At 37.2% G+C, this 24,196-nt stretch overlaps 4 protein-coding genes and 1 pseudogene across 4 annotated transcripts; 3 read left to right on the top strand and 2 right to left on the bottom strand.

The window, feature by feature from the left end:
* Positions 1-169: 169 nt before the first annotated feature.
* LOC125203100 (erythroid differentiation factor-like protein) lies at positions 170-6,804 on the top strand. The gene is made up of 9 exons (XM_048101386.2): positions 170-502; positions 1,057-1,178; positions 1,518-1,725; positions 1,793-2,372; positions 2,506-2,757; positions 2,832-3,023; positions 3,094-3,168; positions 3,257-5,710; positions 6,075-6,804. The coding sequence occupies exons 1-9, from the start codon at positions 342-344 to the stop codon at positions 6,366-6,368; spliced, it is 4,338 nt and encodes a 1,445-aa protein (XP_047957343.1). The 5' UTR covers positions 170-341; the 3' UTR covers positions 6,369-6,804.
* Positions 6,805-7,510: 706 nt separating this feature from the next.
* Positions 7,511-11,315, top strand: LOC125203102 (calcium-dependent protein kinase 11-like). Its single transcript, XM_048101388.2, has 7 exons — positions 7,511-8,233; positions 9,384-9,527; positions 9,649-9,801; positions 9,877-9,992; positions 10,305-10,472; positions 10,598-10,822; positions 10,896-11,315. Exons 1-7 carry the CDS (start codon positions 7,684-7,686, stop codon positions 11,040-11,042), a joined length of 1,503 nt encoding a protein of 500 aa, XP_047957345.1. The 5' UTR covers positions 7,511-7,683; the 3' UTR covers positions 11,043-11,315.
* Positions 11,271-14,539, bottom strand: LOC125206740 (uncharacterized). Its single transcript, XM_048105975.2, has 2 exons — positions 11,880-14,539; positions 11,271-11,811 (listed from the first exon to the last, which is right to left on the bottom strand). The coding sequence occupies exons 1-2, from the start codon at positions 14,533-14,535 to the stop codon at positions 11,438-11,440; spliced, it is 3,030 nt and encodes a 1,009-aa protein (XP_047961932.1). The 5' UTR covers positions 14,536-14,539; the 3' UTR covers positions 11,271-11,437.
* A 1,415-nt stretch (positions 14,540-15,954) lies between these two features.
* On the bottom strand, positions 15,955-19,179 carry LOC125206738 (uncharacterized; annotated as a pseudogene).
* A 2,493-nt stretch (positions 19,180-21,672) lies between these two features.
* LOC125206737 (uncharacterized) lies at positions 21,673-22,041 on the top strand. Its single transcript, XM_048105973.1, has one exon. The coding sequence runs from the start codon at positions 21,673-21,675 to the stop codon at positions 22,039-22,041; it is 369 nt and encodes a 122-aa protein (XP_047961930.1).
* Positions 22,042-24,196: the final 2,155 nt, after the last annotated feature.

Below are 24,196 nucleotides of genomic sequence, written 5' to 3'. Positions count from 1 at the left end.
CTCTCTCCCTTTTCTCTTTTTAAACTAATTTTCTTCCCCATTTCATATTTTTCCTTTTTTTATTTTGTTTGCCATATTTATTTATATTTTAATTTATTATTTATCCTGTTTCCTTTTGTTTTATCCTTTTTATATTGTTTTTTAATCATACGACTATTTTAGTTTTAGATTGAAGCGATTTAGCTGCAATTTTCAGAAGAGGGAAAAACCACTCCAGAAAAACCTCAACATTCAATGATCAGCAAACTCGGTTCGCCATCAAAATTGATTGTCATTTTTTAAGCCCTAGAAAAGTGTAATTTCAGCTCTGCTGCTTATTAATTCAGCGTTTTCAGAGATAAATGGAGAAGCAGGGATCAGGTTCGCTGGAATTACAATGCGTCGGAAAACTGGAAATCGCGCGGCCGAAGCCCGCCGGTTTTCTTTGCGGCTCAATTCCGGTGACAACCGATGAGGCTTTTCACGATTTTAGCTCCGCCGCTCTAGTTCCGTCTCCGAATACGTATGTGAATTTTGTTGTTGAATAATGGTAGTGTATACTGTATAGTCCGTGCAAGCATATTTGTTGGATTCGTAATTTGAAGTAATAGGAGGTTTGGTGATTTCATAGGATGTAAATTTCGGAGTCAGAATTGTGGGAACAGTATATTGAACTAGCAGATAGGGTGATCGTGTTTCCTACTGATGTGTATGCTTAGTTTGGTTGAAATGTGTAGGCAAACTGATTTATCAGGGAATCCATGTGTATTTTGTACCTGTACATGTTTCAATTAGTTTAAAACTTTCGATTGCGTTGTATCATAAGTGTTTCCACATTTGAGTGTGACAAGATGTGAAGCTTACTGAATATAGAGATGTGGTTGATGATAAATGTATTTCTGTTTAGGATATGATAGCATGTGTGTTGCAAAATAATGTTTGTCTTCACTTAGGCTCTCCTTTTTGTATCATTAAATATTACTCCATTACACGTCCGTTACTTTAGAAGTTCAATGGTGTACTCATTTGAGTAATAAATCTATCTATTGTTATTTGATTGAATTTTGGGGAACGTAGGTTAAGCGCTCCAAGGTATCGGATGATTCCTGCAGAAACTGATCTGAATGCGCTCCCTTTACTATCAAGTATTCCTGAAAGAGTGTTACCAATTGCCGCCACACAGGCAAAAACAGATGGAGGTAATGATTCACACATCGCTTGAAATATTTTATCATTTAGGGGCTAGCTCATACAGAAGACTAATGCAAAACACATAGACATACACCAAGATACTCCAAAATATGGGATAGAAGAGATAATTCTTTTAACGTTGGTGATAAAGAAAATACTGCATATCCATAGGGGATGATATGCCATTTCTTCTCCAGGTGCATAGCCTTTATTCGGATAAATATTATGGAAATTTTTATCTATCTATGGCCATCAGAGGGAGTATGACATTTCCATGATTTTTAGCTCTTGTATGTAATATGCTATAGTTATGGTATCAGTTAGTTTAATTATGTTGCTTCTGGCAGATTCGTCCTGGCAAGGTGTGCCTATTACGTCAAGTCTTGCAAGGAAAGGGGAGGCACTTGCTGTAACTGGTTTAGCAGAATATGGAGACGAGATAGATGTGATAGCCCCAGCTGATATTCTAAAACAAGTATTTAAGATACCATACTCCAAGGCTCGAGTCTCAATTGCAGTTCACCGTGTTGGACAAACACTCGTCCTGAATAGCGGGTAAGATTCTATTCATATTTCAGTTTCTTTGTTCTGAATGCTTTAGTTCTTAGAGGTTGTTTGACAGGCCTGATACTGAAGAAGGAGAAAAACTTATCCGAAGGCAAAACCATCAGCCAAAATGTGTAGATCAGTCCTTGTTTCTGAACTTTGCTATGCATTCGGTAAGAATGGAGGCTTGTGATTGCCCTCCGAGTCATAACACATCAACGGAGGAGCAGTTTAAATCATCTATTTACACTGATGAATGCATAACAAGTGAAGGGTCGATTGGATCCTCAAACCACCCGAAGCAAGGGCATCATGCAGCGGATAGGCAGCGTGAAGGTATTGTTCAGAAAGACAAATATGGCCATCAAGAAGAGTTCCCCTCAGGCAGAAAGGAGGATGATACTTTCTGGGGGAAGAAAAAGAATAAAAGACATAAAGGTAGTGAAACTACCAAGAAGGTCTCAGAAGTCAAAGAAAAGCTTAGGTGCCCAGTTCAAGAATCTGAAAAGTACAGAAAAGTTGGTGCAGATGATTTTCTACGGATCCTATTCTGGCAGTTCCATAACTTCCGTATGCTTTTGGGAAGTGACTTGCTAATCTTTAGCAATGAAAAATTTGCAGCCGTGAGCTTGCATTTATGGGATGTTTCACGGAAGGTGGGTGTTGACCATTTAAAAGATCATAATTATTCCCCCCCCCTCCCCCACACCAACAAAACTGTGTTTTTATCACCACCTATCTTTTTCCTTCTTTTTCTGACAAGGAATATTCGTTTGACTTCATTTGCAGGTCACTCCATTGACCTGGCTTGAGGCATGGTTGGACAACTTTATGGCTAGTGTTCCTGAATTGGCCATCTGCTATCACGAGAATGGCGTTGTTCAGGGATACGAGCTATTGAAAACCGATGATATTTTTCTACTGAAAGGTGTATCTGATGATGGAACTCCTGCTTTTCATCCTAATGTTGTCCAGCAAAATGGTCTTTCTGTTATGAGGTTCCTTGAGGAGAACTGCAAACAAGACCCTGGGGCTTACTGGGTACTCATTTTCTGTTGATTGTTCGGTTTATGATTTTTGTCCCTGTTGTAAGATTTGTTTTATTTCTATTGCAGCTTTATAAAAGTGCTGGAGAAGATGTTGTGCAGCTGTTTGATCTTTCGGTCATTCCTAAAAACCATTCTGCTGATAAGTGTCATGATGCTACTGGCCCGTTGCCATCTTGGATTTATGGGAGAAGAAGTGATTCCGTTCTCTCCCTGGGCACTCTACTTTACCGAATAGCACATAGATTATCACTGTCAATGGTATTCTGCAGATCCTTGATGTTCAATATTATGTTCTGCCATCTACTGTATGTTGATAATTTTTTTTTAGTCTTCTAATAACAGGGCAAGATGCGCAAGCTTTTTCCAAAAGTGTCTTAGTTTCTTGGACGAACCAGATCATCTAGTATGTTTCAGTTCAACTGAGTGAATATTTATAGATTTAATTATTTGCAAGACTCAGTGTGATTTTAATTATGATTGTGTGGGACTAGGTGGTACGCGCGCTTGCTCATGAACAATTTGCAAGGCTCCTCTTGACCTACAAAGAAGAGTTTGAGTTAACATCTGCAGTGCCTCCGGTAAAGTCAGAAGTTATTATTTCTGATGCTGAAGAAGAGTCAGTAGATTTTATTAGTGGCTCAACATCAAGTATTCAAGATATTGTGTATCCACCTGTCAGCACAGTTGAAAAGCCTGACAATGCAGGTTCTCTACAACATGTCGAACTAGAAAAGACTTCTCAGAAGTCATGTGGCCAAGATATACCTTCACCTGAAATGGAAGAAGTAGTAGATATGACAGCAGGAGGTAGGAATTTTTCGGATGTTAATAGCTATGACTTTGCAGCCTCTAATTTGCTGAAAAAAACTGAAGATCTGGTTCAGACTGTTTCTGATCCACTGTCCTCTAAGCTTGCTGCTATACATCATGTCTCTCAAGCCATCAAGTCGCTCAGGTGGACAAGGCAATTTCAGTCTGCTAGGCAAGATCTGAACCTTGAAAATGACGTTAAAGATGATTTGACTTCGTCAATGGATTTCTCTGTCTGTGCCTGTGGAGACTCCGATTGTATTGAAGTTTGTGATATTAGGGAGTGGCTTCCCACATCAAAAATAGATGATAAATTGTGGAAACTTGTTCTATTGTTGGGAGAATCTTATATGGCACTTGGTCAAGTTTATAAGGACGATTGCCAGCTGTATCAAGCTTTGAAGGTTGTAGAGCTAGCTTGTTTGGTCTATGGATCAATGCCTCAAGACACAGGATTCATTTCTTCCATGGTTTGTAGTTCATTCACCCCAAATGATGATAAAAGGGAAAATGAGTCTGCTATGAATGGTGATGTTCTTGTGTCCTCTAATTATCTCTTCTGGTCTAAAGCTTGGACTCTTGTGGGTGATGTACATGTTGACTTTTATTTGAAGAAAGGTCAAGACGTCTCAAGCCAAAGAGAAGTGAAAGAATGCACCAAGAGCTTGAAAATATCATCTGAAGTATTGAAAGAGGTTGTAAGGCTGAAGAAGAAGATAGGGCAATTTACGGAAAACTGTCGTTCTTGTTCTTTAGTGAACTGCAGCTGCCAGAGTGACAGGGCCAGTAGCGGCAGCAGTGCCAGCAGCAGTGCTCGGGATGCATACCCATCTGCTTATGGTAGAAAGCAGAATAAGAAACCACATGGCAGAAACAGCCTCTATACACATACTGGGGACAACAATAATCATGTTTCTCATAAAGTGGGCCTGAAAAATACTTATGGACCCGAACATATAAAGCATCCGAAGAGTGATATTGATAGTAGGAATGAGAATTTTACACTTTCAGATGCAATGGAGGAGATGAATTTGAAAACTGCCAGCTCTGAAACAGCTGATGTTTCAAAAGAAAAAGATAATGCAAGGGGCGCAGAAGAAACTCATCCAGAAGCTATTTCCACAGGAAAGTCTGCAGCTAAAAGTGGTGGTATATTTAAATTCTTGAGAGGTTCTGTGAGTGGAGATGCAGACTGTAAATTGTCTGGTGCACTAAGCTGTTATGAAGAAGCTCTCAAAGCTATGGGTAGGCTTCCTCCTAGTTCAATGGAATCACAATCAGTACTGAAAAAGAAAGGATGGGTGTGCAATGAATTAGGGAGAAACAGGATCGAAAGGAAGGATTTGAGCAAAGCTGAAACTGCTTTTGCCAAGGCAATAGATGCATTTAGAGAAGTTGAGGACCACACCAATGTCATCCTGATCAACTGTAACTTGGGCCACGGGCGCCGTGCATTAGCAGAAGATATGGCATCAAAAGTTGAAAGTCTCAAGAAACATGCCATGTTCCAAAATGCATATATGCAGGCACTCGAGACTGCCAAATTACAGTACAGGGAAGCACTCAGGTACTATGGAGCTGCCAAAACAGAACTTAATGCTTTTATTGAAAAAGTCGGTCCCCTATCCAGCAGTGTCAAAAATGAAGTATACACGCAGTTCGCACATACGTATCTGAAGCTTGGTATGCTACTAGCTAGGGAAAACACTTTTGCCGAGGTTTATGAAAATGGTGTTCTGGAAGATTGCTCTAGTCCTTCACCGAGTCGAACTCAAATTGAACACAGGAAGCATGAAATATCAGCAAATGATGCAATTCGGGAGGCCTTGGCTGTCTATGAGTCACTTGGTGAGGTGAGGCGACAAGAGGCGGCATATGCTTATTTTCAACTTGCTTGTTATCAAAGGGATTGTGTTTTGAGGTTTATGGAGTCGGATCAAAAGCAAAACACTTTAAACAAAGTTGAAAGCAGTGTTGTTCAAAAGGTAAAGCAGTATGCTGCCCTCGCAGAAAGGAATTGGCAAAAGTCCATTGATTTCTATGGGCCAAAAACACACCCTGTGATGTTCTTGACTATCCTTATTGATAGATCAGCTTTGTTGCTTAGCCTTTCAAGTTACCTCCGCTCAAGCATGGTATGTCTCCTGCTTGTCTCAGTGTACATGAAATCTTAATGCATATCTTTTTTTACAAGACACATCACAGAAATCACCGTATACACATTATCATGTTGAATGTGTTGCTTCCTTACTAAATCTGTTTTTCTTGTTGCATTATTAGGCAAAAATTGCTTGATACCTACGCACTCTTTCTTATAAACTTTTATTTGGGGTGAGGAGAGAACAGCTTTTGTGCAATTCTAATAGACCGGAATTGTGCATCTTCTTACAGTTGTTGTTTAGCATGCACCTCTAGCAAATCTGCACACTTTGTATGCAGTGTATACAGTTGTATTTAAATTTTATGTGTTAATTTTATTGATTTGCGGCTTCTGCACAGATGCTTGAATCAGCCCTAACTCGTCTGCTTGAAGGACGCCTTGCATCTGAAAGCACATCGCTTCGTGATCAAACTCCTGAGATTTGTGCTAAGTTTTGGAGTCAGCTTCAAACAGTCTTGAAGAGTATGCTGGCCACAGCACGCTCCACGAGAGCAAATAAACATCCTATCATCACTCAGCAAACCCCTAGTAAATCTTCCGATGCAAAAAAGCTTTCAGAGCTTTACAAGATCTCTTTGAAGTCACCCAATTTCGGTCAGCTGAACAAGATGCACAGCTTGTGGACCTCGTAGCTAGAATATCTAATGCAACTATGCGTGATTGCTGAAGATTTAACTAGAATTGGGCAGATGCATAATTGCTGAAGTTTTGGGATTTCGATTATTTTGCCTGAATCTTTGATGTCAAGACGAAGATTGATTGGAATTAGTACGGTTTCAGATTGTAGTGGATTCGACCAATATGGATAATATTGTTTGAATTTTGAAGGTTTGACTCGATACGGTGTGGATGGTCTTCTGTTAGAACGATGATGCTGATCGTGAACCATGTTTCTGGTTTGGCGCATTGGTCCTTTAGTAAATTAGACCGATGTTGTACGGGCATGGATGGTCTTTTGTTAATAGGATGCTGACCATGAACCATGATACAGATGGTGCTCGTGTTATGCTACATATTTTATTTGAACACTATTGCTCGTGTTATGCTACATATTTTATTTGAACACTATCCGTGAGCACTGTTAATTATTTTGTTTTGTTTTGTTTTGTTTTATCAGTTTATTTTGATTCTAATATTTCAAAAATATAATTAATGTAATTATATTATTATTTTGTTATTATGAGTCATAATTTTTATAATCAAATCAAGATCTTAATAAATTGTTAATTGATAATATAACACAATAATTAATGCTCCCTTTGTTCTATGAAAATAGTATTCCTTTTTCATTTTGTGGTGTCACAAAATTTGTCACCTTTTGAAATACTCTAATCAATTTTTCGTTCTATTTCTTACATACTTTACTAATTTCGCATTAAAACTCGTGTCATCTTCAAAGTCTATTTTTATGAGACGGAGGGAGTAGTATATAATAAAATACTCCCTTCGTCCCACTTAATATGACATATTTTTCTTTTTAGTTTGTCCCAAATAAGATATACATTTCTATTTTTGAAGACTTTTTTTTCTCTAATTAATATATTGAACCACTTTTTTTCCCTCCAATTAAATATTCAACTCTCTTTCTCTCTACACGTACCTGTACCTTTCCTCTCTCCAATTAAACACATTAACCAACAACTCATAAAATCCCGCGCCGACTAAGAAATATGTCATCTTAGTTGGGACGAATGGTGTAATAAATTTCATTGCTATTATAATTACAATCCATTTTATTGCCTCAAATTCCAAACCGAAAAAAATGAGCCCCAATCCGCAAAAACACTCGCATCTCTCCAAAACGCAAATTTGCAGCCACAAACCACGGCAAATACCGTTAAACCAAAAACCAAAAGTTAGTTACTTTCTCAAAAGAAAATAACAAACAAAACCAAAAAACACAACCAATTCCCCTTCCCAAAACACCATAAAAAAAAATCAAGAAAAATGAAGAAACGATCCACGGCATCATCAGCCTCAAAGGTCACGGCCACGATCCTCCCCTACCAAACCCCGCGCCTCCGCGACCACTACAGCCTCGGCCGCAAGCTCGGGCAGGGCCAGTTCGGCACCACCTACCACTGCATCGAGAAGGCCACGGGCCTCGAGTTCGCGTGCAAATCCATCCCCAAGCGCAAGCTCCTATGCAAGGAGGACTGCGACGACGTGTGGCGCGAGATCCAGATCATGCACCACCTCTCGGAGTGCCCGAGCGTGGTACGGATCAAGGGCACCTACGAGGACAACATGTTCGTGCACTTGGTCATGGAGCTCTGCAAGGGCGGCGAGCTCTTCGACCGCATCGTGCAGAAGGGGCATTACAGTGAGAAGAAGGCCGCGCTGCTGATGAAGACCATTGTCGGGGTGGTGGAGTCGTGCCACTCGCTCGGGGTGATGCATCGGGATCTCAAGCCGGAGAATTTCCTCTTTGATACGCCGGATGAGGACGCCAAGCTGAAAGCGACGGATTTCGGGTTGTCGGTTTTTTATAAGCCAGGTATGTGGTTGAGATTTGGTTTGCCAGTATGTTCCGTTGCTAAATTAATTACTTCCTCCATCACTTTCCTTTTTAGTTTGTCCCAAAAAAGATTCACATTTATTTTTAGAAAAAGTTTCCTCTCATATTAATATAAATATATTATTTATACTTTCCACTTAACACATGAAACAACACCTCTTAAATTCATTTGCTAATTTCCAAGTGTGACATCTACTATAAAAGAGAGAGTATTAAATAAACTCTTTATTAAATAAAATATAGTAGTACTACAAAAATGTATGGCACGATTTAAGAAAAAGTTGGTGGATATGATTTAGTAGATTAAGGATATTATAAAATCTATTTGACCCTAAAATGTACTCCGTTCATCTAGAAAAAAATGTCTCCTTTATAATTTTGGATGTGTGAATTTAAAGTCTCATTTATTTTTTTTATTCTTACTTTTAGAAATGGATTCCATCTAAATCATTATACATGTTTTATTATAAAAATAAATGTATAAAAATGGTGCAATATTTCGCTAGCGCATTTCTCTATTTTTTCTTCATAAAATCAGATAGTTACTTAAAATTCGTGCATAAATGAGTTTATAAGCTAGGAGGATATGTGGAAACAGCCGGAATAATTATTTTTTTGTATTTTATTTTTTAAATGATATTTGTGTAGAATTTGGAGGATTGGAAGTGAGATTTTGTGTGGTGTGATTTATTTTTGAAATTTAATTTTAATTTTGGTGAATCATCCTGGTGTGTTATTTTGGAGAAGAAGCATGTGAAACTATTTAGCAGTAATAATATTATATCAGCTTTTATTTTGCGAAGAAATGTTAGGATCACAAGCAAAACAACAGAGATTATGATAATGTGCATAAGGTGTTTGATATATTTCCTGAACCATTCAAAGAATCTAGAGAGTATATATATATAGGGTTGAATATCCATTCTATGAGACTACGGAGCTGTAATATTATCATATTATCTGATATAATCTCCAACAAATATCAGCATCATACGCAAAATAAGAGAATTGAGGAATGCATAGAAGGTGTTTGATGAATTTCCTGAACCATACAAGGGAACTATGGATCAACATAGAGTGTTTATGATGGTTTAGATGAACTTGAGTTAAGCTTATCTTACTCTTTCAGGGCAATCTCTCTCCGATGTTGTCGGAAGTCCTTACTACGTTGCTCCCGAAGTACTGCACAAATACTATGGGCCCGAAATTGACGTATGGAGTGCTGGTGTGATTCTTTACATATTGCTATGTGGCGTTCCTCCATTTTGGGCAGGTAATAAACCTTTTTACTCGATCCCTTTAGTCCGTCCGACTCTTTCTGTGAAATGTAAGATACACGGATAACAGTTGGTAGAGTGATGATTTCATCGACTTTCTGTTGCTCAACTTTGCAGAAACCGATAATGGGATCTTCAGAACAATCTTGAAAGGCAAGATTGATTTCGTGTCGGAACCATGGCCCCACATTTCCGACAGTGCGAAAGATCTGGTGAAAAAGATGCTCGAAAGAGATCCCAAACAAAGAATATCTGCTCATGAAGTCCTATGTTAGTACCATCTTTCTTCATTCCTCGTTCACACCTTCCTATTCCGATCTCAACATGATTAGGATTTTGTCACAGGCCATCCATGGATCGTGGACGACACGGTCGCGCCTGACGCGCCTCTAGGATCTGCTGTGTTGTCGCGGTTGAAGCAGTTCTCGGCCATGAACAAGCTCAAGAAGATGGCTCTTCGTGTAAGTATCAATTTATTTATTTATCCTATAGTAACAAATGACATATAGTAATCGAAAATTTTAAATTATGAAGTCCCATAAAGTTTTGAAAACGGAATATTAAATCACGAAGTTTCATTTTTTTTCAGTTGTCTCATCTGTGTATAAAACGATGTCTTTACATCAGTTCACAACGTTGTTTGATTAAAATAAGTAAAAAAATAAAGGAAAGGAAAAAAAAACTTATTTAAATGAAAAAAATGTCGTTTTGAACATCACCAAAAGACGTATAAGACAATTGATAAAATCTAATTTTGGTGGATGCACGTGCAGGTTATAGCAGAACGGCTCTCGGAGGAAGAAATCGGGGGTTTGAGACAGTTATTCAGCATGCTCGACGCAGATAACAGTGGAACAATAACGTATGAGGAACTCAAACAAGGTTTGAAAAAAGTCGGGTCTGATCTAATGGAATCGGAGATCCTTTCACTAATGAACGCGGTTCGTACATTCCAATTTTCCTATTACAAGAACTTGTTTTTTCGGGCAAAAGTGCACATTTTTTTCCTATTTACCTATTTTTCCCAAATGGTAAGTTTGTTTAAGTCATTTATGTTTAATTGCAGGCTGATATAGACAACAATGGGACTATAGACTATGGTGAGTTCCTAGCAGCAACATTGCACATGAACAAAATGGAAAGAGAGGAAAATCTTCTTGCTGCTTTCTCCTTCTTCGACAAAGATGGGAGTGGCTACATCACCACTGACGAGCTCCAACAAGCTTGCAAAGATTTTGGCCTGATCGATGATCAGATAGACGAGATCATTAAAGAAATCGACATAGACAACGTAAGTATGCCCTGAATCACCTTGAAGATTCTAGGCATCTGCTTTTAGTTGACTATGCTTTGAAAATGTGAAGGATGGACGCATTGACTATGGCGAATTCGCGACGATGATGAGGAAAGGTAATCCCGGGGTTAGTTCAAGAACCATGAGAGGAAATCTTAAATTTAATTTGGCAGATGCACTCCAAGGTAAACAAGAACACAATGCGGAAGATGAGTAAAATTCACACAATCTTTTCACTTTTTTTTTTCTCTTTTTTTTTTGTATATGTTTCTGACAAATGTAATCTTGAATTTTTTTTATGGTATAAATATTTCATAGTTAAGCTGTATACACTGGTCCAGAAAGTCACTTGATTCTCCAGCTTTTAGTAATTTGTAGGAATAGTTTTTTTTAATCCCTTTTCTCTTTGAGATGAGTGATGTAATTTGTTGTAAGAAGAAGCATCAAAAGAACAGAATTTGATAACAGTTGAAGGTTGTCTAGTCCATAATTTGAGTCTCTTAACTCTTCATCTCTTATTACAAAAGGCTCTGCTACTTAATTGTGGCCTAACTCAAGATTAAACAACAGTAAAATGATTTCTTAGTCTAACATGTCTGCCATTGATCTGCTTTAACGTTGATAGGAAGCGACATTTCTACTGCGCCTCTCTTCAAGAAAAACATTTCTTATCCTTTTCAGTTGATTAACAACCTCTCCTATCGGGGTACGATCTCTGGGAAGTTCAAGTGAGCATCTCAGTGCAATACTCAATATCGAAACCATGCAACCCCAATACTTGTCATCTTCATTCACTTGTTGATGTAGAAACGGATCCACCACTTCAAATACACGGTTTGGTACAGCGTTGCTGACGAACTCGTGGAGATTTTGGTACCCCTCAAAGGCATCACCGGTGGGTCTTTTGTTTGTGAACAACTCAAGCAGAAGAATTCCATAGCTGTATACGTCCCCTTGTGTTGATAAAACATCACTCATACCATATTCTGTGTGTAGAAGCAAATACATAAGCAAATTATAATGCACATGTATAAAGATAAAAGATAAAGTTAACCTGGAGCGATGTAGCCTATGGTACCCTTTATTGCAGATGAACTGCTTCCTTCCGTGGATGGCAAGCTCTGTGAAATGCTTGAAACAATTCTGGCTAATCCGAAATCACCAACTTTGGAGACCATGTCTTGATCCAAGAGAATGTTACTTGGCTTCAAATCTCCATGAATGACTATGGAGTCAGTACCACAATTCAAGTACTCAACTGCACATGCAATATCAATTGCAATATTGAGTCTCTGATTAGCACTAAGAGCTCCCCTGCCTTCATTCTCTGAATGCAGCCACTTCTCGAGGCTTCCGTTGGCCATAAATTCATATACCAATGCCTTGAAATCATTCCCTTGAAAATCAGTGCTGTCACACACACTCACAATCTTGAGCAGGTTTCTGTGTCGTATGCCTCTCAATGCATTGCATTCTGATGCCAAACTCTTACAAGCTCCTCTTACACTAAGATCAAGCACCTTCACTGCTACATCTGTTTGCTCATCCTCAGCATTAATGATATTTCCTTTGTATACAGATCCAAATTTCCCTGCACCAAGCAGATTCCTCTCAGAGAATCCACATGTGGCAGTCGATAGATCTGCATAAGAGAGCCTCAAAAGGTCTGGAGCTTTGAATATGGGAGACCCAACATTTTTCAATGCTCGTCTCCTGTAGATAAGGGTCACAAAGAAGCACGCTGCAAAAGATAGGCATATGGCTACAACAATAGTTGGGATCACGATTTCACCTAAACCGCTCTTGTTGGATTTTGGTGATGATGGACAAGGAGGAAGGTTTAGGGATGCAATACCTCCGCACAAGTCTTGGTTTCCTTCAAGTGAGATTGCACTTTCATTTTGGAAAGCTCCAAGAGTTGGGACTTCTCCTTGCAGCTCATTGAAAGAAATGTTGAGATACAACAAGCGAAACTCGACAAGAAATCTTGGAATCATCCCTGAAAGGTTATTCTCTGAAAGATCCAAAGATACTAAACCTCTCAAAGCACTCAGACGATTAGGTATCTCACCTTGAAAAGAATTTCTCCCTAGGTGAAGCGAGCTGAGCATCACACAACTCCCCAAAGAAGGAGGAATGGTTCCGGATAATCTGTTGTGTGACAAGTCCATGTCCCCAAGGTTTCTCAAAGCCCCAACTTCTGATGGAATAATACCCGTCAAAACGTTGTGAGATAGGTCAAGTCCAATGGAGATGGAGGAAAGCTTAATGATTTCGGGAGGTATTGAGCCACTGAGATTGTTATATGAGAGGTCTAAAAACAACAAGTTGCTACAATTGCCAAGACTTTGAGGTATATTCCCAGAAAGATGGTTTGATCCTACATAAAGAACGTTCAACAAAGTCAAGTTGCCTAATGAAGATGGTATCTGATTTGTCAGTCTATTCTCAGCGAGACTGATTTCTTGCAACTTATGAAGTTTTCCAATGGAGGAAGGAATTGGATCTTTTATATTATTGCTAAAAGCTGCTAAAGTATTGAGACCAACAAGGTTTCCTATACTAGATGGAATGTTTCCACTTAACTGGTTTCGATGAACGGTCAAGAGAAACAAGTGATGAGAAAGATTTCCAATGGATTCTGGTAACGAACCAGTGAAATGGTTATCCTCCAATGTCACAACCTCAAGGTTGGTGCAGTTTGTGAGGGATGATAAAATAGCACCTACATCTCCATTGAAACGGTTAGATGCAACCAAAAGCATTTCAAGAGATGAAAGCTTTGTCAAATCGATAATCTTTCCGTTGAAGTTGTTCCTTTGTATGTACAGATTTTCAATAAGGGAAGAGTTCGATAGTGAAGATGGAAGCACTCCCGTGAAATGATTATACTGCAAATCAAGGTGCGTCAACTTGGGAAGTGTAGAGCCTAAGTCGGCTGGTACATTCCCATGGAGTCTATTGAAACCAAATGCGAAAGCATAGACACTTGAAAGATTATAGAGTCCTAATGGAATAGAGCCAGTTAGATTATTGTTACCCATAACTAGAAACCGCAATGTTCTAAGCTGTGCGAGGGACTCGGGAATCTCTCCTTGCAAGCCACAATCTCGTAACGAAAGGTATAATAGATCTGTGAGATTTCCTAGAAATGGTGGGATAGTCCCCAAAAGCATGTTTCGTGTCAAGCCTAAGGATTGAAGTTTTGAAAGAGAAGCTATCTCGGGGACTATGCCTCCGGTGAGCTCATTGTCAATCAAATTCAGCTCATAGAGATTTGTGCATCGTGATAGGTTTGTTGGAATCCCACCACCAAAAGAATTGTTACTAAAGTTGATCATTCGAAGCCTTCTCAGACGACCAATCTCCTGAGGGATTAGGCCGCTGAAGGTGTTGTTTTGCAAGTCGATGATTCTGAGGAAAGAGAGGTTACCTATGTGAGGCGAGAGCGATCCAAAAAGGCCTTGAGACGGGAGAGAAAGAGAGACGACTCTGCTTGGATGCGTTTTGCTGCAGGAGACGCCATTCCACCAGCAAAAATGCGTTGTTTCATTCCATGAGGTCAAAGCATGCAACGGATCGTCGTGTATGGAATTCTTGAAAGCCAGAAGAGCTTCAAGATCAGTATGGTTGTTGGAATGTGAGGAAGGAAAGGTGGTCAAGAGGATGAAGAGAATAAGGAAGGGGGTTGAAATGAAAGGTATTTCCATGTCTTTTGGTGTCTTCAAGTAGTAGGCTAGTTTAGCCAGCTTTCTTTAATAGAAATATCATCTCCTCAATTTTCCAAAACCAAATACTCCTGTTGTTTTCATACTTCATGGAACTTTTGGAACTTACACATTATTTTCTCTAAGCATACTCTACCTTGACTTGGTCAACTGGACTTGTTGGTCATGTGCACTTAATATTCTTCAAGTATAGTCTACCTTGGACTCAGAACTTCATATCTTCTAACCCTACTTTAACTTCAAGACTACAAACTACACAAAATTTTCAACCAATTTTCCACAAAATTGTGTTCATTCTAACCCTAACCCTACTCAATTTTCCAAAACTAAAATTGTGTTAATACTTAATGGAAACTAGATTTCCCCTCATCAGTATATTTACACATTATTTTCAACATAATAAATGAGAAGACTAGACTTTTTTCACAGAAAAATTAAATTGACAAACCCTGATACATTTCTTAACCCACGACACAAAATTTAGGCCAATATCACATTAGCTATGCTCAGAATGTGATTCTCTGTGTTGGTTTGCTTTGCATGTTATATTTTTTCTAATAAATGAGAGGCCTCTTTAATGTCGAATTTAATTAACAACTGCAAATCCTAACTGTGGTATGTTAAGGTTCTATATCCTTGATTTTATAATAATATTCTTATTATATAGAAGGTGCTGCTCTCTCCGTCCTTTAAATTTTGTCACACTTTGACCAGGCATGAATTTTAAGAAATGCAATGGAAAATGAGTTAAAAAAGTTAGTGGAGAGTGAGTCTTACTTTTATATATTAGTTTTATAATAAAATGTGAGTTTGAATGAGTTAGTGGAATATGTGGTCCATTATCGAAAATGGTAAAAGGTGAAATAGAAAAATGTGACAAAATTTCATAAACGGAGGGAGTAATTATTTATTCTACTTTAACTTCAAGGCTACAATTATAAACTTCACAAAATCTTCAACCTAATTAACTGAAAGATCATGTGCTCAATCTTCCAAAACCAAAATGGTGTACATACTTGATGGAAATTAGAATTTCCTCATCAATACACTATTGTTGGTAATAAACTTACATTCCACTGATTTTATTTTATTTACATTTTATTATAAAATTAATATATAAAGATAGGACCTACATTTTCCCATATTTTTTGATTTATTTTATAGTAATTCATGTCAAGTCAAATTAAGTCTATTATTCATAGACAGAGGTAGAAGTTAATTATTTCAAGTCCACACTTCATTTTTAGGGATATAACTGGAGTACATTTTGGGTGAGTGGAATAGTCTTGTTTGGTTGGTCCTACATAATGACAGTAGTGGACTTAACTTGATTTCTTGTCTAATCATCTTGTTTACTTCGATGAAATTACTCATTCTATACCCCAAAAACACGTCTATCTTTCCATTTTCGTTCTACGGACGAAAATTGCATAATCTATACTATTCTCACAAATCTCTTTCGTTATTACAAAGGTTCTCAAGATTAACAACAATAGAACGATCTCTTTGCCTAACTATGTCCGCCATTGATCTGTTTTAACGTTGATAGGAAGCGACATTTCTGCCGCGCCTGTCTTCAAGAAAAAACATTCCTTATCTTTTGCAGTTGATTAACAACCTCTCCCATCGGGGTACGATCTCTGGGAAGTTCAAGTGAGCATCTCAGTGCAATACTCAAAATCGAAACCATGCAACCCCAATACTTGTCACCTTCGTTCACCTGTTGATGCAGATACGGATCCACCACTTCAAATACACGGTTTGGTAAAGCGTTGCTGACGAACTCCTGGAGATTTTGCTACCCCTCAAAGGCATCACCGGTAGGTCTTCTGTTTGTGAACAACTCAAGCAGAAGAATTCCGTAGCTGTATACATCCCCTCGTGTTGATAAAACATCACGCAAATTATAATGCACACGTATACAGATAGAGATAAAGATAAAGTTAACCTGGAGCGATATAGCCTATGGTACCCTTGATTGCAGATGAACGGCTTCCTTCTGTGGATGACATATTATGTGAAATGCTTGATATGATTTTGGCTAATCCGAAATCGCCAACTTTGGCGACCATGGCTTGATCCAAGAGAATGTTACTCGGCTTCAAATCTCCGTGAATAACTGTGGAGTCAGTACCACAATGCAAATACTCAACTGCATATGCAATATCAATAGCAATATTCAGTCTCTGAATAGCACTTAGAGCTCTAAACCCTTCATTCAATGGATCGCAATGCAGCCAATTCTCGAGGCTTCCGTTGGCCATAAATTCATACACCAACGCCTTAAAATCATTCCCTTGAAAATCAGTGCTATCACATACACTCACAATCTTGAGCAAGTTTCTGTGTCGTCTGCCTTTCAATGCATTGCATTCTGATACCAGACTCTTAGAAGCTCCTCTTATGTTAAGATTAAGAACCTTTACTGCCACATCCGTCTGCTCATCATCATCATCATTGATGGTTGCTTTATACACAGATCCAAATCTACCTGCACCAACTAGATTCGTCTGCGAGAATCCATTTGTGGCACTCAAGAGATCTCCGTAAGATAGCCTCAAAAAGTCTGGCCCTTGGAATGTCAGGGGGTTCCAACATCTAGATGTGCACGCCGCTTGTAGATTATGATCACACATAAGCACACTGCAAGTGCTAGGCATAAGGCCCCGGCAATAGTTGGGATCAAGATTTTCCCTAAGCCTTTGTAGTTGGGTTTTTGTGATGATGGACAAGGAGGAAGGTTTAGCGTTGCAATACCTCCGCACAAGTCTTGGTTTCCTTCAAGTGAGATTGCACTTTCATTTTGGAAAACTCCGAGAGTTGGGACTTCACCTTGCAACTCATTGAAAGAAATGTTGATATACAACAAGCTACCAGGTATCAAGTGAAACTCAACCAGAAATCTTGGAATTATCCCAGAAAGATTATTCTGCGAAAGATCCAAAAATTCTAAACCTCTCAAAGCCCTCAGACTATCAGGTATCTCACCTTGAAAAGAATTTGTCCCTAGGTGAAGCAAGATGAGCATCACACAACTCCCCAAAGAAGGTGGGATGGTTCCAGATAATCTGTTGTTGGACAAGTCCATGATTCCAAGATTTTTCAAAGTCCCTACTTCTGATGGAATAGTACCCGTGAAGCTGTTGCAAGATAGGTTGAGTGCAAGGGAAATGGAGGAAAGCTTAATGATTTCGGAAGGTATTGAGCCACTGAGATTGTTATCTGAAAGATCTAAAAATGACAAGTTGCTACAGTTTCCAAGACTTTGCGGTATACTACCAGAAAGATTGTTTCGTCCCAAGTTGAGAAAGTTAAACAAAGTCAAGTTGCCTAATGAGAATGGGATCTCATTTGCCAGTCTATTCTTATAGAGATAGAGTTCTTGCAACTTAGAAAGTTTCCCAATGGAGGAAGGAACTGGACCTCTTAGATTATTGATACTAGTTGATAAAAGAGTGAGACCAACAAGGTTTCCAATACAAGATGGAATGCTTCCACTTAACTGATTTTCTATAATGGATAGAGCAAACAAGTGATTAGAAAGATTGCCAATGGAATCTGGCAATGAACCAGTGAAATGGTTATCACCCAATGACAAAATCTTAAGGTTGGTGCAGTTTGTGAGGGATGATACAATACTACCTATATCTCCATTCAAACGGTTATAGTCAACCACAAGCACTTCAAGAGATGAAAGCTTCTTTAAATCGATCATATTTCCATTGAAATTGTTACTATTTAGATTTAAATTTACAATCATGGAAGAGTTCGATAGTGAAGCTGGAAGCACACCAGTGAAATGATTATTGGATAGACTAAGGTGCGACAACTTAGGAAGAGAGCCTACCTCAGCAGGTGTCTTCACATGGAGTTTATTGTAACCAAATACGAAAAACTCAACACTTGAAAGATTATAAAGGGCTAATGGGATAGAGCCAGTTAGATAATTGCCACCCACAACTAGCAACCACAATCTTCTAAGCTGAGAAAGCGACTCCGGAATCTCTCCTTGCAAGCCACAATCTCGCAACGAAAGTTGGGATAGATTTGTGAGGTTTCCTAGGAATGATGGGATAATCCCCAAAAGCATGTTTCTTGACAAGCCTAAATGTTGGAGGCTGACAAGAGAAGCTATCTCGGGGACTATGCCTCCAGTGAGCTCATTGTCAATCAAATTCAGTTTATAAAGATTGGTGCACTGTGATAAGATTGTTGGGATCTTGCCTCCGAAAGAATTGTTACTAAACTCTATCACTTGAAGCCTTCTAAGACGACCAATCTCATGAGGGATTGGGCCGTTGAAGGTATTGTTTTGCAAGTTGATGATTCTGAGGAAGGAGAGGTTACCTATGTGAGGCGAGAGCGATCCAACAATGCCTTGAGACCGCAGAGAAAGAGAGACGACTCTGCTTGGATGCCTTTTGCTGCATGAGACGCCATTCCACCGGCAAAAATGCGTTGTTTCGTTCCATGAGCTCAAAGCAGATCATCGTGTATTTGTTTCTTGAAAGCCAAAAGAGCTTCAAGATTAGTATGGTTGTTGGAATGTGAAGAGGGAATGGTGGTGAGTAGGATGAAGAGGAGGAATTGAATAAGGAAGGGAGTTGAGATTACATGTTTTGCCATGGTTTTTTGGTGTCTTCAAGTAGTTGAATAGTTTATTCAGCTTGCTTTAAATAGAAAGTTCGTTTACTCAATTTTCCAAAACCAAAACATGTTTTTCGTGGAACTTTTGCACTTATTTTCTGACGTATACTCGACGTTAACTTTGTCTAGTGCACTGAATTTTCTACAGGTATAGTTAGGGCTGGGGAAAAATACCGAAATACCGGTCTTATCGTACTGAAAAAATATCAAAAATACCGAATTTTCGGTATACCGTGACTTTCGGTATGGTATGATACCTTACCGAAAGATTCCGGTAAGGTAACGGTATGAATTTTCAAATACCGCGGTATACCGCTGCATACCGAAATTCGGTATATACCGTAAATTAAGGTATATACCACAAAAATATAAACACAATTATATATAAAATATATTTTATATATTTTTAAATTATAAAATCTATGGTGAAATATAAATATAATTATGAATACATTATATTTAATTTATTTTTAAAATTATAAATTATAAATAATATTTTAAAAACTCTAATTTTCTATTTTAATTGATGTTGAAAGTCAGGTATACCGCAAAAGTAAGGTATACCAAACTTCGGTACGGTATACCGAAAATGAGGTACGGTATCGGTATGGAAATTTGTCATACCGAAAATAAGGTATACCGAAGTTCGGTATACCGAAAACTTTGATAAGGTAAATGTATGACTTTTTCGCATACCGTATTTACGATAAAGTATACGGTATGATGGTTTCGGTAAGGTATACCTTACCTACCCACCCCTAGGTATAGTTTACTTTGATTCGGTCATGTTCACTTTATTTTGTTCAAGTGTAGTCTACTAATTTGGACATGGAATTTCATAACTAATTCATCTTCTCAGGTATACTTTAACTCGAGCTATAACTCACTTAATTTTTCGATACAATTAATAGAAAGATCACGTACTCAATTTTCCAAACCAGAAATTTTATTCTTATTAGTAACAGTTAATTTTATTCAATTATACTCAATTTCCCGATCTTTTAAGTCTACTTAACTTCATCGGTATAAGTACTGTATGAAAAAGTTTCAACATAATTTTTACTGCAAATCAGAAATTGCTTCAAGTATACTACAAAAATTTCATTACTAATCCACTTCAACTTCTAAGCTATAATTCCACATAATGACAGCTCATGTACTGAATATCCCAAAACTAAAAAATTGTGTTCATACTGGATGGAAATTACGTAAACTTAATTTTCAACAAGTATAGTCTACTTTGGACTTAGAATTTCATACGTACCTAATATTCTAAGTCTACTTTAACCCAAGGCTACAATTACAAACTACACAAAATATCCAACCTAATTAACGGAAATATCATGTACTCAATTTTCCAAAACCAAAATTGTGTTCAAACATGATGAAAATTAGAATTTCCACATCAATATAATGACAACAAATTTTAAATAAAATAAATTAGAAGACTAGAGGTCATGGCATTGCAAATTGAGAAACATAGCTATGGCATGGTTATTTGGGACACCCATCTTCCAGTAATATAAAACTATTGTAATGACATTGTAATTTAGGACACCCATCTCCCGATTATATCTTCTAATGTGCTGGTTTGAACACATGTTAAGATTGCACAAGATAATTAAGTATAAGATGAGCTAGCACTAAGATAAGAATCAAGAAATTTTTATTTAATTAATTGGGATGCTAAACCATCCCTTCAGCTGATGAATTAATTGGAAAAACTAATTAATTCACTGCGGGGCTTGGCAAGCCGCGATGGGCCTAGAGCCATAAAATGGGCTACATAAATAAACTCAAATAACTCTTATTAATACCACTGAAGATTATACACCTTCCATGTAGGAATGCAAATTAGCCTTATAAAACGAATGTCCTTTTCTTATTCTAGATGCATATTTTTATAAATAAAATCACATGATTTGAATAGTCCATCTTTCTTTCTTTTACACTCTCAGACGATTTAGGAATTTATAACTTAATTTTGAGAGCACTTTTTGATGATTTTTGAAATCTCATACCCACCTTTCCATAGTAATAAAATCATTTTGCCATTTTGGTACTTTCCATAGTAATAGAGTCATTTCCTTTTTTAGTAAAAGTCAACACATATTTTCACACTTACTTTACTCTCTCTTACTTTATTTTCTCTTCATCTCTCTACCTTTTTCATTTTCCACTTTACTCTCCCTTTACTTAACTCACCTAACATAATTTTTTTTAATCTTCGTGCCGAAAAGAAACGTCGCCATTACTATGGAACGAAGGGAGTATATTATTGTACTCAATTTACATGATTCTAGCCGATTGACAATCAATATCCATTATTGACACACTTAAATTTTATATTATAACGCAGATATTAATATTTTCTAGGATTGGATTAATAATTTGTAGTATAAATACAATGGACAGCAATATTACAACATCCACAACCAAATTGACTATTCTCATCCCTTACTAAATCATACAATGTCGAAGTTCATTTGCTTCGTAGCAATTCTCTGCGTTGGTTTGTTTGAAGTTTCAATGGCAAATACATGCCTAACGGATTCGGTGAAGATCGAGCAAATCCCGACAGGACGGTCAATCGAGTCGAAACCTGAGTGGAAAGTCAAGGTCTCCAACCAATGCGCGTGCACGTTAACTCTCTTGAAATTGACGTGTCCAAAATTTTTACCAAGTATCGAGGTCAAACCTCCCGTCATCTCTATTGATGAAGACGGTCATTGCCTCGTGAAGACACTGAATCCTCTATATAGTGGTGAATTTGTGGAATTTACGTATGCTTGGGATCCTATTCAGTTACAAGTCCTCGATTTCATTGAGGCTTGCTCTTAGATTACATGTATTTCAAAACTTTTGGTTATTTTCATCTTTTTTGTGATGAGTTTTTAGAGGAATAAATACGGAAAAAGCTATATTGTCATAATTTCCATCAAGTTCCTTCAAGTATGAATACAAATTTTTGGTTTTGAAAAGTTGAGTATGAAAGAAACCAAGCTAGAAAAACTATTCTTACTACTTGAAGACACCAAAAAGACATAGCAAAACGAGAAAAAATTCCCTAGTCATGCCATATTAAAGTGGCAAAGTGACGTGGTATATCTTACTAATGAAATTTTGACATGTGGAAACATATATAAAGTCTTACTTCCAACTACATTCCAATTAGATGCATAAATTATGGAAATATATTAAATTTCTCTATAGAAAAAGGTATTATTGTAAATTATGGAAACTATGCCAATTTGGACAATCATATATGTATACATAAAATATATAGATGATTATAAAATGAATAATTGTCAAAAGTCGAGTGAGTGTTAAAATAACATTGCACCTCATTTAAGATTTGATGAACTGTCATCACCCTATATCTTAAATGCTTCTTGAAATGGAGCAAAAAATCAGTGGTCTAATCATCTTTGATCTATATTTTAATTGCGCAAGGAGCTCCTATATTTTGGATAGTTTCCAAATTTTACAATAATGGATATTTTATTTATAAAAAAGTGAATGTATTAGTTTAAACCTCCGGGTAGAAGAGGATCCTCTATAATTCCACTTATCAAGGAATCATTAGTGGAACACATAATGACATAATGTCATATTGTCATTTGGTATGTTCAGACCATATAATTTTTGCTCTCTATCAACTACAAAGTAAATTTTCATGATAGAGGTGGTATTATATAGTAATTAGAATGTAGGGAGTAATATATTAATAATATTAAGATAATAAAATTTGAGGTAAAACTGACCCTTGTAACTATATTGGTATTGATATTGCATCTGCAGTTGAGTACTTGCATTCTTAATTCTATTTTGTCATGAGTTTTTTGAAGAATAAATATGTGAAAAAAAAAGCTATCTTGTCGTCTATTTTGTGATCAATTTTTCGAACATATGCCTCAACATATTGTGTACTCCCTCCGTACCTTCATAGTTGAGTCATTTTTCTATTTCGGAAAGTTCCCTTATAGTTGAGTCATTTCCATTTATAGTAACTTTTTTCTCTTTCTTACTTTACTCTCTCTTACTTTATTCACTTTTTACTTTATTCTCTCTACCTTTTTCTCTTTCTTATTTTTTTATCTATTTATTTAACAAACTCAACATTCATTTCTTAAACTCCGTGCCGAAAAGTTTCGCCTCAACTATGAGGGAACGGAGGGAGTACAAAATTTATTGATCAGACGACTTGTACAAAATTAAATTTCTCGGATTCCCATTGGAAAAAAAAATGATACTACAATTTGTAGCGTAGAGTTTGCTCTTTCGACTTTTATACAACGAATTAATATATAAAGAAATTAACTTTTATGGATGCATGTTTTGGATGGTTTTACAATGATTGAACTCTTCAACATGTTTTCTACGAATATGCTTGGAAAAATGACTTTTGGATTTATATAGTTTGTCTCTTTCGATCTTAACTCAGAGAATATACATTTCTTTAAGTAAGGTGCATATGAACCTAAAAAGGTTCAACAACCCAACTCAATGGCTTGTCCATTTGATTTAAATAGAGAAAAGTATAGTCTTATCATTGACTATGTTGAAGGTGCCAAAATGAATAAATTAAAGATGGAATAACCAAGTCCAAAGTAGACCATAAACTAAATTCCATCAAGTTTCTTCAAGTATGAACACAACTTTTGGTTTGGGAAATTGAGGAGATGATCTACAATTAAATCAAAACTAGCAAAACCATTCTACTACCAATATTCCATGGCAACACCTTTCATCATTTGAAGCTCTTTTAGTATTCATGAAATACACCGATATCGGTTCTGACCTACCTAGACTTTAAAATGTGTAGGACTAAATAGATTTTTTATGGAACCATTAAATATGGAAAAAAAAATTGAAACCATAAGCAAAGTAACTTAATGTGTAAGACCTTAAAGTTTTTTTAAACATGTACAAGATCAATTTTAGACTTTAATCTAATTATATCTATGTGTGTTACAGCTAATTACTACTATTTGAT

Source organism: Salvia hispanica, chromosome 6 (genome assembly GCF_029641045.1).
Source record: "Salvia hispanica isolate PSC_SH4W2 chromosome 6, Shi_PSC_v1, whole genome shotgun sequence".
Classification (NCBI taxonomy): Eukaryota; Viridiplantae; Streptophyta; class Magnoliopsida; order Lamiales; family Lamiaceae; genus Salvia; species Salvia hispanica.
Note: the sequence above shows the minus strand (reverse complement) of the source record. Positions and strands in the feature narration are given on the sequence as shown.